We start from the raw sequence: 17,734 nt of genomic DNA on the forward strand, positions 1-17,734 counted from the left end.
ATCCTAGTGGATGCAATACCCAAAGTGATTCCAGTGATGTTTTTCAGCCTCAGTGATGTTTACCCCCTTTGGGGGGGGGGTGGCCCAGCCCCTGGAAAGGCTGGAAAGGTGTCTAAAGCTCCAGTGACTATGTTCAGTTGAGAGGCTGGAGCAAGAAGAAGAAGGTGCTGCAGGGGTGACAGGAACTGGTGTTGAAGAAAGACAGATGAAGGGATTCAAGTAGGTGACAGAAAAGTCCAAGGTGATGGAATGGAGGGAGGGGGATATGGGGAGAGGGTGATGAGAAGGGGGAAATATTGGATGAGTCAGTTTGGGGAGACCCCAAATTTCCCAAAGAGGCCATAGAAAGAAGCTCCAAGTGATCCTTTGGAGAATTTTGCCATTTCCAGAGATTCTGGACATTTTTGTCCATAGGGGCATAGCATAAAGCGAACGTATGCTAATTCATTGTTCCAACACAGTGTTGTGTGTTACAAAACAAGTAAATAAAAATATGTTAATACAGTAATTCTGCATCTTTGTTCTTCATCTCAAAAAATGCATCATCATTGAGTAGGGTCTTAATCAAGGAGGTAGATGGTATGTTTAATGCATGTTAAGTGTGATGACTATGGGATTTGTAAGAGGTGAGGTCAGGAGACAGATGCATAAACAAATGGGATTGGAATGTGGAGGTGTGGTTTGGACTGAAGATAGATATTTGGAAGTCCTCTGTATGTCAGTGGCAAAGAAAGCCTTGGGAATGAGTAATATTGTTTTGGGAGTACACATAAAGTGAGAATAGAACACAAAGTTTGAAACCTTAGAGGAATTCGTGTATTAAAAGTTAAGGCTGAAGAAGAGAAGCCTGTCATAGTGATGAGGGATGAATAGCTAGAGGGCAAGGTGGCTAAGCGGTGTGTCATTCTGAGGAAAAAATTAAATGAAAAGAGGACAGAAAGTGGCCAAATGTTCCAATGAACTGGAGTTATTAGAAACTTTACAGAGTGTGTTCCAGGGATGATCCTTATGCAAAAATAGCCACCTGCACCTGCCAACAGTTTGTGATGACTAAGACAAATACAAAATTGCCAGTGTAAACTTTTACAGCAGTTTTGACATCTGCAGGACATCTAAGAGTGTCATGAGTAGAGTTATCTGGTTGAGAAAGGTAGAGACCAGTTCTGTGTTGTAGTGAGTCACATGGTGTGGGAGCTGTGGCTATGATACCACATGTAGGAGCCAGGCAGTTGAGGGATGGGAAGTTAATTCAGCACGAACAGTTTTGTGAAAGATGTAACAATTTCTGTGGAATGTTGATGGCAAGGGACAAGAGTGAATGTAGACAACTCTTTCTATGGTGTTTGGCGTGTGGAAAGGGAAGACAAGGGGGTAAGTTGGGGGAATACTGTTGTTTTAAATGAAACATTTAGGTGATCACTCTGATTTCAGCTTCCAACCCACCATCAAGTAGAACGCGGTGGACAAGGGAGAAAGGAAGAGTCCTGATCCCAATTGACATTTACTAGCTGTAAACACCCCCTCTCGATTTTCATCTGTAAAAACAGGATGAAGATACTATCGGTTTGTAGTAATAGCTGTGACTACTTAACAGTAACTCGATGGGGGTCCACAGCTGTGACAACAAACCTGCCTCAATACGTGTGCAATTGCTTGTGCGTGTAGCCGGGGCCATAAGGGTAACTGTTGCAAGTACGCCTGCGCACCGCCATTTCCCGGAGCCCCATGAAAGTACGTTCCTTGGCCAGGCGAAATGGCCGCGGGGGTGAGGCGAGCCTCTTTGGAGCTAGTCCAGAAGCCATGCCTTTGCCTGCCACGGGGTGGCGCGCAAGGATCGCGGATGGGCCCGTCCGCAGGCAGGCCCCGCCCTACAAACTTCAGGTTCTCAGAGCCCTTCCCCCTCCGTGAATTCAACAGACTTGAGAATGTAGTGAGCTTGTTGGGTCTGCTCCTGCTCTCGCCCCAGCCGAGCCTGCCAAGATATCCTGGGGAGGAAACTCCTGCTCAAATTCCCAGAACTTTGTGGGTCCTAGCCATGTGCACAGGTCTTCATAAGGACTGGGGCCTGGGGAAAAACCTGGATAGTTTACATCTTTTTAAGAGGGGCACATGAGTTAGGGTGGAGAAGGACTGCAGAAAGGAAATATGACAGTGACAGGAAACAAGACAGGGATGCCAGAGTGTTTCCAGCCAGGAGAAGACTGTCAACATTTCACTGAACTTTGCCTTTTAACTGACAAGGAAGCAGGGGTGCTGAGGTCTTGTGGAGGAGGATGCCACCCACTCCCTCAAGATGGGTTTTTTCTGGCTCCTCTGTGTTCTACTCTCAAGGACATGAGCCCCTCCATGCTCAGCAGATGTGACAGCCAGCGTGCAGAGGGTGAGCACTCCCTTCATAGTGTGTTCATTCTTCCTCAGCATCTCAGCGGCTTATGAAGAGAAGAATGTGGCCACCAAAGTCTGTGAGGTCTTGCAGGAGACGCCTGAAGTCCTGGGGGTTGGCCAAGGAGACCCAGCTGCACCCACTCCACAACCTGTAGATCTCAGCATCCTAGAGTGGCAGAATACCCCTGCTGCACCTGAGCAGCTTGTTGAACTGGAGAGCTCTGCCAGCAGGTAAGGTCTAAACTCCACTGGGCTCCTGCTGTCTGCAGCCAGGGCTTTATAGGGGACAGCAAGGCAAGACAAACACACAAAATAAACAGGTCTGTTAACCCAATGCAGGTGTGAGTGGTTAGGAACCACAGTGAAGCAGACCACAAATAACCATCCCAGGGGTAGGTCTCCAAAGGTTTCAACTTGGAACAATAATAGCAAATTCATTGGACGAAGCCCAGCACAGAGAGGCATGTAATCTCATATCCAGTTAGAGCCTAAAAACCTGTTTTGGGGTCAGTATTCAGGGTACTTTTGCCATTCAAGGACTTAAAAGATCTCAGGAACATATGTCCTGCTGTGTATGGGACTCACTGCCAGAAGTAAAGGCTACAAGTTTGATGACAGCTTTCATTGCCATCATCACCAGAATAACCATACATAGGACAATAACTCACTTCCATGGTGATGACCTAGGGTTGTGCACTAATTGCAAAACGCTAGTAATAGTAGACCAAAGAAATAGAGTCTGTGAATTTTCTGAGACACAAGATGGGCCAGTAAGGAGCAGGACACCAGGGATCACTCAGCACCATGCTTTCCTGTAAGTAGCTCACATTTCCCAAAGTGGTAGTTTTCTGGCTCCTGGCCTCAGTAAAGCAGTGCCTGTTGACACCAAATCACGATATTTCCAGCTTCGAAACCTAGATAGCTTAAACAATATTTTTTCACATTGGAAAATTAGCTCTCGGTTTTTTTAACTATGTTTTTGTAAGAAATCTGCTAATTAATTGCCCACTAGCTGGGCACAAAAGCACACACCTATAATCCCAGCAGCTTAGGATGCTGAGGAAGGAGCATTAGAAGTTCAAAGCCAGCCTTACTAACTTTGCAAGGCCCTAAGCCACCTAGGAAGACCCTGTCTCTAAATGAAATATATAAAGGACACAGGATATGGATCAGTGTTTAAGCACACATTCTGTCTATTTTCATTTATAAAAATACAAGGAAATTAGAAGTTATTGGATCAGACAAGTGTGGTCTCAGAAAGGGCTTCACAGCTGTCAGATCAAGATTAGCAAGACAGAGAGCAAGAGAGAATGTCATGATTTGATGACATTCTTCCCATTCCTGCCAGGTAATCTTTATCTTCATCTCTGTGATAGAATTTTCTGTCCCTCACATTCATCATTCCTAGGAACCCACCATTGACTCCAGATCCATCATTATATGTAGTAGAGGTTTCTGATCCAAGGCAAGACTTACCTTATTTTCAAGATTACTCATTTCTTATGTATTGTGTCTTAAGCATGTCTTATGCATTTCCTGTCCCCTTACCTGATTTTGAACTACTCCTTGCTCTGACCCATCTCAGTTCTAGGAAGTGGTCCAACAGGAATTAGAACCCAACAGAGACCAGAGACTACACTCTTAATTACCATGATATTCATACCACCTATCTATTCATGATAATCCCAGAAAAGAAAAAATCCAGTACAGTCACAGGGAGGGGTGCAAGCAAAATACATCATATCCACGATGGTCAGACAAGGATTTTCTGTTGTGGGAATAATTCAACTAAGACCTGAAGGAGTTTACTTTTCAAAGATCTTGGGAGAAAGCAACATGGACAGAGAAGACAGGGAAGAAGGCCTGAAAGTTGGTAGGAAGTTAGGTTAGCAGGGGCAGGAGCTGGGCTTTGTGGGGTCTTGTAGGCTAGGGAGAAGAGGCTGTTGGTGGGGGGACGTGGGATGTTTTCTAGGAGCACTGGAGGGCCCATGCTGCTAACAGTGTAGTTCTAGAGGACTCCAAATGGAGGTGTTTTTTTTTCTTTTTTTTTTTTTTGGCCTTGCCCGTTCAGTTCTGCTATCCCCTCAGCTATTCCCCAGACATGGATCACAGCATACCAGAAACTTGCTAATTGTTTAGTCAGTGGAGGATCTTATTTACCCTTGTAAGCAATTCATTTTTCTTTAGCTCTGCATTTTATTCCTCATCTCTTTCCAGGTTCCCATCAGAACTCCTTTTTACATCCAGTGCACTTCATCTAGTCTCTGTGGTGCATTCCTGCATCACAGGGTGATGTAGGAATAGGTGCAGTGTGGTTGGGTGCATTGAGATGGGGTGTCTCACACTATTCATGGTGGGAGAGTAGGCCTTCACTTGTTATCTATAAAGCCATGATAAGTTTGGTACACCTAGGAAACTACATCTGGAGCTTCAGTTGCACGTGACATTTTGATAGTGTAAGACAAAAAGCTAGGTAGGTGATACGTCATGATTGTTCTAATTCCTACCCCCTGTTATACTAGTTGAGATCTCAGGCCCTGGATTCTCTGGCAAGGGTGTTGTACCCCAGATTGTGGGCCAGGTGGTTGCAGCCATATCCATACACAGTGTGATTGGCAGTATGTTGCAGTGAAGCTCAAATCAGGCCAGGACAGTGAGTATCGTGTACACACCGTGGCCAGAGGCTGCTACAGGATGAGCTGGAAGAAAAAAATAGGTAATCACTGGTGGTGCCTAACAGAATGTCTTGAATTGCAGTGGGCATTTGTGCTGACTTTGGGTATGGGACTTGTGCCATGGGGGTAAACAGAGTGAGAGCCAATAGGGGCCTTTCCAAAGAAGGGCCTTGTGAGCTGCCTTGGGGGTGAAATTCCCGAACAAGGCTGGTGTTGCGGCCAAGGTGTGAAAGTTCAAAAAGCCATCAGATCTGTCAGTTTCCTGTCTCTGCTAATGGTAAAATGAGGTGCACCTGACTTTCTTACTCATCAACATCTATCCATTTGGCTTTCTGCCCCTTGATTTCATGTACTCCTGAGAGTCCTCTGCAGGATAGGGGAAGAGAAGCTGATGCTAGAAAATGGAGTATCTCCTCCAGTAAGGAGGTGAGCTGGGCTTAGCCTTTGGGCTGGGTTTTGTCTTCCTCTTATGCTTCCTCCTGATTGTTGCATTCCTGGCAGATGCATGAGTGAATCACATAGGTCAAAGCCCTTGGTAGTAGTTAGGAATTCAAAGTGGATATTGGAAGATCAGGGTCTTGCCACTGACTCACGATGTGACCTGGGCCATTTCTCCACTTGCCGGGTTTCTGTTCTTACGACTAAAAGGCTCAGGGGTCACTCTAGTTAAACTGGGCTAAGTGGACTGCACGAAATAACCACACAAGAGACACAAATACCTTTTTCTTTGGGGTTGCTGTGACGGCTCCTCTGACCTTAAGGGTCCGCAGAAAGAGAGAGAGCGAGAGCACGTGCTGACCCCTTTTATTGAGGAGAAGCTATTCAAATGAGGCAAGGGGTCAGGTTTCAGGGGCTGAGTCTATCTTCATGATGGCCACTCTCAGCAGATTGACTGACACCTGGGTAGGCCACACCCAAGGGCACAGTAAGAGGAGGGGACACACACAAGGCACTTCCATGGAAGATTCTATCCTAAACAGGGCAAGGGGTTATATTACAAAGGAACAGGTGAGCATAGCTTCACCCATGGGGCTGTAGCAAGACACACCCATTTCTGTGACTGAGCGCCTCAGCACCCAGCTGGGGAGTGTAACTCAGTCACCCATAAGGTTGGCCTCCCACATCCACTCACTTTGCCTAGGGTTTGTCATATGCAAAATGAGAAGTTCTATTCATTGATCTCTCTGAAGCCTTCAGAAGCAAATGATGAGTCAGGCATGCTGGTGCACACCTGTAATCCCAGCCATTCGGGAGGCTGAGACAGGAGGATCACAAGTTCAAAGCCAGCTTCAGCAACTTAGCAAGGCCCTGACCAGTTTTATGAGGCCCTGGCTCAAAATAAAAACCAAAAAAAGGGGTGGAGATTAACTCAGTGGTAAAGTGCCCCTGGGTTCAATCCCAAAAAACAAAAACAAAACAAAACAAAAATGCAGAATATGAGTGATTTGCAGGTATTGTTTCAAAACCACCAGCATTCATTAAAACTTATTGAAGTGGGAGTTTGAGATTAGACCACATTTAGCTCAAGAAAATGTCATGTCTCTGTGTTGATATGCTCTCCCCTTCCTCCATCTATTTCAGGGTGAGAAGTCCTTCAAACTGCATGGTCACTGTTACTGTCACTGGTGCTTCTGAGCAACCTCATGTTTATATTCCAGCTCCCCCAGTTGAATTGGACTCCAGCTCAACCACGTAAGAAGGGATACCTAGCAACCTAGGAGATGCTTTCTGAACACAGGGGGTTCCCTATTTCTTCTTTAGAGGTAAAACACCCAGCTTTTTTTCAGTGTTGCTTCCCCTGAAATGACTCCCACAACTCCCAGCACTCGCCACTATATAAACTCCTACTGGTAGCCTGGACACAGTTATAGCACACCCACACCTTCTTCTCCCTAACCCAGTAAGAAGCTGAGATGGTACTTCCCAGGGATTAGTGGATACAGCCAGCAGAAAGGCTCTTTCCAGAGGACCTTGATAACATGCCTGTGCAATTGGCGTGAGGTGGTCAATGAAGGCCTGTGAATGCCAGGCCTATGTCTGTTTCTCTCATGTGCCCTCTACCTTACCTGCATTTCTGGCTGCCTCTTAGCCTGCAGGAATAGATGACATTGCAGGGAGCTTATTGAGAGAGTTACATATGTGTTGAGTGGGGACCAAAGGGTTCTCTGCTGATATCAGGTCAGCAAGCTGAAATGTGCAGGATGGAAATGAGGGCCAAATTTGGGGCAATGCTGAGCCCAGCATGAAGCATAACTTGTTTCCAATGCTGCCGGAAACCTTCCCGAATAAGATGACTTCTTTGGCATCTGAAACTCCACAAGTGAGAAGGGAAAGGTGAGATTTGACATGGAGATTTTGTACTAGCTGAGTGCTTCCAGGAAGGGCACTGGCTGAAAAGGACTGGCACTCTGCATTTAAGTCTTGGAGGATGTCCTGGATATGGGCAGAGAGGTTAGAAAGCACAGCCCCAGAAAAGGGATTGAAAACCTGTTGGACTAAAGTGCAGAAGTCTGGGGAAAGGGTGGGGTCTTGAGATCTGAACAAAGAAGGTCATGTCACTGTTGCTTGTAGGGAGCCTCATTCTAGAGCTCTTGGTCCAAACACAAGGTGAGATGAGACTTTTTAGCCCCAGTCCACAATAGTGTCAGCAGCCTAGCAGGTCCATCTGCTGCTGCCTTGGGAGTCTGGTGTATTGGGCGGGGAGCCTACCAGCACCTCTATTGCTAGACCTTTCCATGAGCTTCTGCAGCCTGGCTGGACTGACCTCCACCGTGGGCCAGGCTCAGTCCTCTGGAATCTTTTGGTATACCTCTTTCTGTTCTACTCTGCTCCTTGTGCAGCAGAGGGATTCTTTTCGTGAAGGAGTACATGAATGCTAGTGAAGTGTCTTCTGGGAAGCCAGCATCTTCATCTTATGACAGGTAAGAGCAAGCCTCAGATCCTTCCTTGTCATGGGCTTTTCCTATATTTCCTCCTCTCCTGTATTTCCCCCTTCCCCAGTATCTCATCAAGGGCTTGGGCCAGAGTAGCTTCTGTGTAATCACATGTTGAATGGGTGACTAGTGCAATTATCTTGAGATGTGATTTATACATTTTCAGGTGTTCTACCTGAAAAGGTGATTTTTGAGTTTTCCTATTACACTTAATTTATCCTGTACCTCATTTCCAGTGCCATCCCTTTCTACCTGTCCTTGTTGCTTTCTTTTGTGAAACCCCAAGTATATCCCTTTTTACAGAGCTGATGGTGTCCCTGGGGACCACCTAGTTCATTCCATTCTGTACCAGATCACAGGGCTTCTTTCTTTGGCTTCCATGCCCTTTCATGCCAGGATGCCTCATTTGAACACACAACAACTAGCGTTCCTGATATATCTATAACTTTTCACTGATATATTTTTATGTGCTTGCTCTCTGACACCATATGGAAGGAAAGGATAATTCTGTGTCATCTAGGTACCACCTACCTGCCCACACTGACAAGGGGTACCTTTAGGAAATGGTGTTTTTATTTTATTTTTTTTATGACATATCATCTCACTGCAGGGGTGAGGACAGGATTGGGCCTCTGGGCTTGCAGACTGGCTTTCACCAGGGCTGTGAATTGATGAGCACAGCTCTAGCTCAGTCCGCATTGGTTGGCTCATTTTTAGCAAGATGCTCAATCTCTGAGCCTCAGTTCACTCATTTATAATTCCTTAGAAATTGTAATTACTTAGTTTTTGATAGCTTTATTTAGTAATAATTTACTCCTTTTAAAGTTTATAAATCCAGTGAACTTTGGTATACTCATAGAAACATGTAGCCATTACCACTAACCAATGTTAGAACATTTTCATCACCCCAGAAAGAAACCAGAAGCATATTAGCAGCCCCCCTCCATCCCTACCACTCACACATCTATTTTCTGTCTCTATAACCTTGTTTATAACAGGGAGGTTTTGAGATTAGGAATAATGTTCATGAAGCCTCCAGAACAGCAATGGGAAAGCTGTCTTTGCCATCTGGTATTTGCTTCTCTGAGAGTCACTTGACTGAACTATGTCCAGCTTCTGCTTTTTGTTCTACTTGTCCCGCCAGTCTGTTAAATTTAATTCTCAGACTCTGACAACTAAATATATTTTAAAATTGACTTTAACCATTAGTCAAAATATTGTCTTATGAACAAACCTATAGACTTTTCTTTAATGGGCAGTGAGAAATGAGAACTTAGATTGAAAATCTAGCTAACCCTTTATTCTGAGTATGACCTTAGGCACTCTGCCTAGCCTCTGAGCAGCTTTTTCCTAAATACCTCATAGGGCCACCAGTTGACTCCTAAGGGAATGGCAGCTTCATTAAGGATTATCTCAAGGCTTGTACCTATTTAGTCGTCCTTCCCTGGCAATACTTTTTAACCATCAGTTTTTATATAAATTGCAATATTATTGAAAATGAGAATACAAAATTTTAAAAACCCCATTTTACCCCTACTCCCACCGGATAACCCAAGGACAAGTATTATATTAAATCTTTCCTTCATTTTTTTTCCATCCCCAGTGTCTGATTTCTGTTGTGAGTAGGCTTCTGGTGACTATCACATTGTAATGCAGACATATATATGGGGAGAAAAGTTCTGTTTCTGTTGGTCAGTGGACCTGAAATTCCTCATGGTATACACAGCCTCCAGAATTACAACCACCGCACCCTTGTCATCTCCCTTGCCACAAGGGGGGTTCTTTGTGCCCCATGAAAGAACTCTTATCAAAGAGAATTATGCCTCCTTGGTACCAGCCCCTATAGTATCAAGTACCATTTAGGATCAGAGGTGATGGTTGTCAATGTAGTCACATCTGGCTTGTGGCCAGAAAGTTAATTGGAAAACTGTCTATTATGCATCATGATGGTAGTGATCTGGCTTCCATCTTCTTTCTTCCTTTTCTCCATCATACTCTGCAGTGTCAGCAACATCGAGAAGTCATTTGACATGGAGAAGAAACTTCTATATGACAACACATCACACTCTGAGAGGTATGTCTGCTTTCATACTAGGGAGCTCCATACCATATGTGTTTGGTTTTATCTGGTGATTTGCAGCTTCCAACATATTTACAGGATTGTCACAATAGTGCAGGACACTGGAGGGTGGTACCTCCCTTATCAGGATGCCACACTAGAGACAACTAAAGCCTTTGAACCCAAGTAAGAGCAAAGGGTAGACAAAAAAGGTTACTGGAAAAGGAAGTGGTGTCTGAGAGCACAAGGTGCTCATGTCAGCAGTAGTGATTCCTTAGAGTAGAACCTAATTAACTAGTACCTCTAACCAGAAGTCAAAAGAAAAGAATAACTACAAAAGAATGATGAGGGGGATTTTTAAAAAATGGGCTGCTATTATTAACAAGGCAGAAAACAGACAGAACTAAAAATGCAAAGTGGTGTGGAATCATTGAATTGAATGAAGGGCACTTCATCCAGCAGTTTCAAAAGTCATCATTAGATGTCAGCAGAGTCACAAGATAATGTTAATGACAAGTTCTATTTTTAAATTATTGGAATAGAGTGTTAAAGAGTCTTTGAGATTGAATCTATTCAGGTTACAGTGAAGGAAATTGGTCTGGTAGGATATGTAACATACCCTTAATTCACATAGGGAGTTAGGGACAGAGCCAGGACTAAAGCCCAGGTTAGAGATGTTTGTACTCTGACACATCCCTTCTCATTTATTAAGCATTTATTATTTATTATTCTCATTTATTATCTGAATCCCAGATAACCACATAAATCACATCACCAGATAAAGTCTTAGTACAGAAGGCCAGTGTCCTAGTCCATTATATGTTACTATAACAAAATACCAGAGGTTATTGTTATTTTATAAATAAAAGAGGTTCACTTAGGTTACAGTTTAGGAGGTTCGGGGGTATGGCAGTAACATCTGTTTGGCAGTGGTAAGGGATCTTATGGGAGGTGAGACATCATAAAGGCAGGAACATGTGTAAGAGTGGCAAGTGGCATGCTCAGAAAAGGGATCCAGGGGAAGTGCCATGTTTCCTTATAATAACCCATTCTCATGGGAACTAATCTGATCCTGCAAGAACTACATTAATCTCTTTTGAGGGTAGTGTCCTGCCACAATCCTCCCACTATTCCCCAAATCCTGAAAGGTACCATCCATCACTGCCACATTGCCACACTGAGGACTAAGCTTCCATCATATGACACACTCAAATCATAAGTAGACTACATGAAGCAGGTTGGTTAGAAACCTGAGAATTAGCCAGTTCCACAGGAACAAATGAAATGAGGCATCCACTTTAACAGTATGGCAGACCAGATATCCTGGGGGTCCCCCTTTCCACTACACGTCTCCTAAATCTAGAGTCAAACATTACTGTTTAATTGCTGGGCTTAGAGGGAGAAAGGGAATTCTCCAAGGAGATCACCCTAGTCATTTGCACACTTCATACATGCACACATACACAGACACACATGCACAGATAAAAAACACAAGCTGAAAGTGGCAATAATATACAAAGGAACAGGGTGCAATGAGGGCAACAGTCTGTAGAAATGCTTCCATCCAGAGAGTAGACTCTGAGCCAGCTTATGGTAATACTAGGCCTTGGAAAGGAATTAAAATGGCCCCAGATTGCTAGCACTACCCCAGCCCCTGTCAGAAGCAGGCCTAAATCTCTGGAAGTAGGTACTCCTAATTTCAGCATATAGGAGGAGAACAAACAGGCACCCTCATAGGTCCTGTCTAAGGAGAAGAGGCAGAGGTGACTCTTGAGAACAAAGCAAAGATCCTGGGATGTGGGAGATAATTGACCCAGAAATCAGTACCTAGAACTTGAGCATAAGCTCCAAGTAGTCACCACAGGCAGACTTAAGGTAAGTGTGGGTCTAAGAATATTGGGGCTGGGGACCAAGGCTCAGTGGTCCCAGGCATAAAGAGAAGGGACATCAGGACTCGTTTGGGGGAGTAGTGCAAGAGCCTACAACAGCCGATAACTGGTCTAGCTTGTATCTCTGCTCCCAGAAAAAGATGTCAGGCTGGGAATCCTGACAGCAAACTGAGGCCTGGCTGTATCACATCAAAAGTCTGTATGCCAGTGTGGAAACTGGGTTTTTGTTTTTCTTCTCATAGAACAACTGGAGGTATCTGTACTTACTGCAGCCGAGAGATCCAAGACTGTCCAAAGATCACCCTAGAACATCTTGGCATCTGCTGCCATGAATATTGCTTTAAGGTAAGAAAAACAGGTGGTGCTGCTGAGAACATCCTACAGAGCACTGGAGTCTCATGGGTTCAGAGAATGTGAAGAAGTCTTGATTCCTGTGTACATTTGTGCACAATCTCAGAGACTTTGCAGGGCTGGGGAGAAAAGCCTGACTGTAGTGGGCTCAAGAGATAATGGAACATGTGGAAATGAAGAGATCTGGAGGACTTGCTTGGGAGAGCAGTCAGGCAGTGGAGGAAGACCATAGCATGTGTTGATGCTGATAGGCATGATCCAGTGTAGAGCAAACACTGATGGTGCAGGAGTAGGACATCCTCATGTAGGAGAGAAGGATGGGTACCTGTTTGACACAGCATGGTTAGCAAAGGCTGACTATGTGGGTCATGTGCAGAGAGGTTCCCTGATTGAGTGGTGGAGGAACAAATTTTATTTAGCAGTTGTTTCCTATTTTCTCAGTTGATGCAAAGCATGTTCATATCTCTGAGTGAGAGAAGGCAGGTAGTGCTGGAGGTTAAGGAAAGAAGAGAAGGGAAGAAATATCACCTCAGAGAGTGGGAAGGTAGATGGACCAGAGAGAAATGGAGGCCAGGCGGTGCCCACTTGCAGTGAATGCTCATGAACTCCTACCTAGAACAGTCAGCAAGGCATGTGGGTTTCCCCAGCAAGGGTCTTGCATGGACAGGGTAGAGATTTCACCAGGTGAGGCTGATGAAGCAAGAATGAGACTGAGTGCTGAGCAGGGATTTTAAACTGGCCTAGTTGGGTTCACATAAGGTGTGTGGAAGTTGGAGCTGTGGAAGAACAGTGGGGCCTGAGATGGTTGGGGGATGCCTGGAGGGCAAGCTGAATGCTTGAGTCACCACATGGGCAGTGAACACGAGGTTAGAGAGGTCACAGAGCTATTTAGAACCCAAGGATCCCAAACTCAGATTGTGATATCAGAGCCAGTGGCATCCCAGCTGCATTCTTCTGCCCCCCCTCCCCAAAACCACCACATTGCTCAGGGTCATTCATATAAACTGTTTCTTCAGTGAATTTTTGTGCAATTTGATTAAATTGGGAAGAAGCAGATAGAATTGCTTCTCTGCCGGTTCTGTAGGAGTGGTTATACTTTATAGAAACAAAAGGCAGATCATATACATTTATAGATTTAGCATGGCCCTGCTAGTGAGAGAACACATCACTCTCATCTTCCTTGGTGCCACCAGGCTAAGGAGTAGATTTTCAGTTTTCATTGTCAGCATAAGGAAATTTGGAATGCAGAAAAGAACTTGTCAAAAGTTGTTTTAATTTTAAAGAGGCACTATTTCAGAAAGATAGGACACTCATGGCCTGCAGCATCATAGCAGTTCTTCAGGATCCCCCATTTTCCACAGCATGAAGCATTTATAATAAGTTTTCTGTGTATCCAGAGGTGATCAACTAAATAGATAGGTACTATCAGTCAGTTAAGTTCAGGTTCAAGTCCTTGTTCACAAAAACTAAAATTATAGAAACATAATATATGCAGTAGAGGGCTAATTGATTTACAGTGAGAATTAAAATTGACAGAAGGATTTTCAAATTAATTTAAAAGTAGAAGTAGCTAGATTATCATCAGAAGGGTGCTTGACAAGAATGAACAAAGGGAGTTGGAATAGCCGCGAAATTGTTCTTTGCCCTTCCCAGCACCTTCGGAAAGGTTGAAACCAGAAAGCTCAATCTGGGGACCTAGAAAGGGCTGGAGACCAAGACATGTGTGGATTCTTTGGCTCTTCTTGTTTGAGACTGTCTACAGGCCATACTGCCTCAACAACCAGTGCCAGGAAGGTTTACCACTGGCATGCCTGGGGAGGCAGGTTTGTGAGTCATGAAGTTAGGGGCTGGACTGCTAAAAGATCCTTCCATTTTGTAGGACTCTTATATCACCTTCCTCTGGACCTTCAATTTCACCCTTAATGTTTCCAGCCTCTCTTACAAAAGCAGTGACTGCTGGCACTTACTGAACACTTTGCTTATTCCTGACCCCAGGCTGTGTGCTCTATGTGGCCTATGCCTCTGAATGTTCTTCATGAGCTTGAAGAGTATATCTTGCTCATTTATAGATGAGGAAATGGAATAATGGAACCTGGGAGAATTTCAGTAACTTGCCCAAGTTCACCCAGCTAATAATTTGTACAGTCAGGGTTTTAAATGCAGGCTGAATTCTGAAACCTGGGCTCCTAACCACTTTGTCATCATCCTGCCAGCTAGTTTTTGTGTGTTTTTTGATTTGAGTCTGAGTTTTGCTTCTGTTTTTTGCCATTTTTTTGGTTGTCTGCTTGGAAATCCAGGATGTAGCATTGGCTCACAGCATCTGCCTCCTGCCTTGCTCAGGCACCCCCTCCCCTTCCACTCATTCATGTTGCTTCACTTTGTGTGTTGATCTCCACCTTGCTTTCTCTTTCAGTGTGGAATTTGCAGTAAACCAATGGGTGATCTCCTGGATCAGATCTTCATTCACCGAGACACCATCCACTGTGGGAAATGTTATGAGAAGCTCTTCTAGGTGGGTGTTGGCATTTCAAGGGACAAGCAGCCAAGAGATTCACTGGGGGAAGAAATCTTCCCTGATCTCTCCCTGGGTTTTAGCCCAGGACCCTGCTATCCCTCCAGCTTTTTGTTCATGAGGCTGAGTCTTTGTGTTCCTATGTCTTATGATACTTTGAAGTCTTAATTGACATGAACAAAGTCCCTCCCTGAGGACTCGTCCAAATTGTCAGAGTCACAGTCTCTTCCTCTCTAGAAGCACCTTACATAAAACACCCCAGCTGAGCCCTCTAGCTGTCCTGGAATGCTACTGGGACTCTATTAGCATCAATTTGTAGCCAGGAAATAAAAACTTTGAAAGGGAAGGGGTATGGAGGAAACACCTAGTTGGCTTATGGTAGTATCAGGACCTAACCCCAGGTCTTCAGATTCTGGGCCTGAGCTCTGCCAGTTGCTTTGGACCCCTTCTACCATTGATTAGCTTCAGATCAGGACTCAGTAGCCAAGGTAGTCAGTAAAACAAGCTTCTAAGTTAACAGACAGTGGAATTGCCCCCAGTGTCTGAGCATGGAACATAATATTTCCCTTGAAGGCAATCAGAATGGATGCAAACCAGACTTTCCCCTAGCTACATGCAGGTTATCTTCTCAACAGGTGACACATTTTAATTGGACTCTAGTTCCTGATCACTAGAACAGTGACACACATCAAGGGCCTCTGAGTGATTGTTGGATTGAACATATATTTCCAGTTTTATGGCTACTCATATTTTCTTTTAGCTTCCCCAAGATGCTCAGAAGCTGATGACTCCCGGACAAGTTTGGCTGTCCCCAGTTCTTGGATCCTCTCCCTTCACTTCCTCCCTATGATTTCCTCATACTTCTTCCCTTCTTAGGTTGAACTTGCTTACATCCAGTATTGTATCTTACTGATGCTATGATAATTACTTGTGTGTGTAGCTTTTTATAGTTTAGGAGGCACTTTACATACATAATCTCATTTCAGGCTCCATCAAAGACTTGAAACGAATTCCATCTTAGCATTCCTAAGACAGACTGGCTTTCTGATGAGTATAGGTAGCCTAGTGTGTTAGGCATGGGAAGAAGCATGGAGTTCAGTTTGTGGTGACTCCCTTGAGGCTTCTGAGGGGCCAAGTTAAAGACTGTTGACGATCCCTCGTGGGTAAATTGCAGGCATTGAATGCTAGGGGTTGGCATAGGCTAATGTTTACCTTGTCTATTTGCCATATATATGTTTTAAAGTTTCCATACATTCTTTGAAGTAGTTAGTTGTTTTTGATTGAGTTATATAGGAGATTTTAATTCCCTCTTCCCATCCACCTTTTACTATATTGGACTTTTTCCCTAAAGGTGTGTGGGCGCATATTGGTAAGTTAGGATCAAATTCAATAGGATATGATTTTAGGAGGCTACTGACCAAGGGATGTCTATGTATGTTTGAATTTTGATAATTGATTAGTGTATTTGCCCTTAATTCCTGCTCCCTGGGCCTTACACAGAAATCCTCTCAATTGGCTTTCAAGGTACATAGATCAAAGTAAGATTAAGAGGAGAGAAAAGTAGCTAACATCTTTGAAGCCTCCCTCCATACCGTGCATCTTTACAAAGCAATGGCATTAATTGCTGTAATAATCCTGAGAAGAGAATATTCTTGTCTCCATTTTACAAATGAGGATAGTGAGACTCAGACAGGTGGTCATTGCCTTCTGAAGAACACTGTGCAGCACTACTACTGTCCCTCTCCATAGCCCATGCTCTCTCCAGGAGCAGTAACAAAAAATTGATTTAGTGCTTAGAATGTGCTCACCACTGTGAAGAAGATATCTGAATCCTGCCATGTAACACTACCCCTTTGGCCTCCACCAAGGCATACTCTTACAAAGGGGCAGGATGTGAAATCTCAGTCCTGTGGGTATCCTGGACCCCCACTGAAGCACCATAAGGGCCAAATTGCCCTTCTTCCCTCTCCCCCAAAGCAAGGTGCTTTTAACCAGGGGTAAATTTGACTCACAGAGTTTCCATAGAGAACCTCATCAACCCAGGGAAAGCTCCAATCAGCCAGCTACTCTGAGAACACACTCTTTAATGCCTTCCTGTTTTCCAGTCCAGACTCAAGCCAGCAGCAACTACTGGGGCCCAGGTTCTCAGATCATGGGAACTCATTGTCTGGGAAAATAGAGAAAGATACAGGCCTGTTCATGCAGTTAGCTGACAGTCTTAGGTTAGCCTAGGTTACTTGTCACCTGCAAACTTTGGGCCCAGCACTAATTTGTAAACTCCTCAAGAGGTAAAACCACCTTAGAATTTTTGGATAAAAATTGAAGGCCTCTTGATTGAATTATAAAATGAGCCTCCATCTTTCTTTAGTTTGTGAGCCCTGTACATGTTGGCTTGTAGATTTGTTATTTCTGTCAGATGATCAGAGGCGAACATTCCATTTATTTGATAGATGTGAGTTGTATTTACTCTGAAGGAGAAGAATAGTTCCATATGCCATGTACCAAAACTAAATATTAACTAGTCTTCTTGAAGTCTAGCTCCAACATGGGACTTAGTACATGGTAAGCACTAACACCATGATTGAGAAAGAAGTCACTCCTTTGGTGAGAGGTGCCATTACAGAGTCTCAGTACAGGCCTCCCAGACATAATACAAGGTAAAGAAGCCCAGGATAGGCTGGTTTCCCCACCCTAAAGATATATTCTTCCTTTAAGGTAGTTTTAGAACCAACCTGCAAGATATTGAAAGACAGCTTGTAATGTCAGTATTGACCTTGATCCAAAGCAGCCTCTTTCAGAAATGTCTTAAAAGACACAGAAATCTTCAGACTTAAGGAAGAGAAATGGTTGTATTACATTGTTGCTTTTATAAAATTTCTTAGTTTTTCTAGTTGTGCATGCTTAATCCACAATAGTGTACACAATTATAA

At 44.1% G+C, this 17,734-nt stretch overlaps 1 protein-coding gene across 3 annotated transcripts in view; it reads left to right on the forward strand.

Moving 5' to 3' along the window:
- The window catches only part of ZNF185 (zinc finger protein 185 with LIM domain), a 63,178-nt gene extending 45,444 nt beyond the window's left edge, over positions 1 to 17,734 (forward strand). For all 3 annotated transcript variants that reach the window (XM_081277619.1, XM_081277620.1, XM_081277621.1), the window contains 7 exons: positions 2,419 to 2,616; positions 6,642 to 6,752; positions 7,901 to 7,981; positions 9,996 to 10,067; positions 12,184 to 12,286; positions 14,706 to 14,804; positions 15,565 to 17,734. In XM_081277619.1, coding sequence (XP_081133745.1) covers positions 2,419 to 2,616; positions 6,642 to 6,752; positions 7,901 to 7,981; positions 9,996 to 10,067; positions 12,184 to 12,286; positions 14,706 to 14,804 — 664 coding nt within the window. In that variant the 3' untranslated portion in view covers positions 15,565 to 17,734. The remainder of the gene's footprint in view (positions 1 to 2,418; positions 2,617 to 6,641; positions 6,753 to 7,900; positions 7,982 to 9,995; positions 10,068 to 12,183; positions 12,287 to 14,705; positions 14,805 to 15,564) is intronic.

Source organism: Spermophilus citellus (assembly GCF_964194105.1).
Source record: "Spermophilus citellus genome assembly, chromosome: X".
Classification (NCBI taxonomy): Eukaryota; Metazoa; Chordata; class Mammalia; order Rodentia; family Sciuridae; genus Spermophilus; species Spermophilus citellus.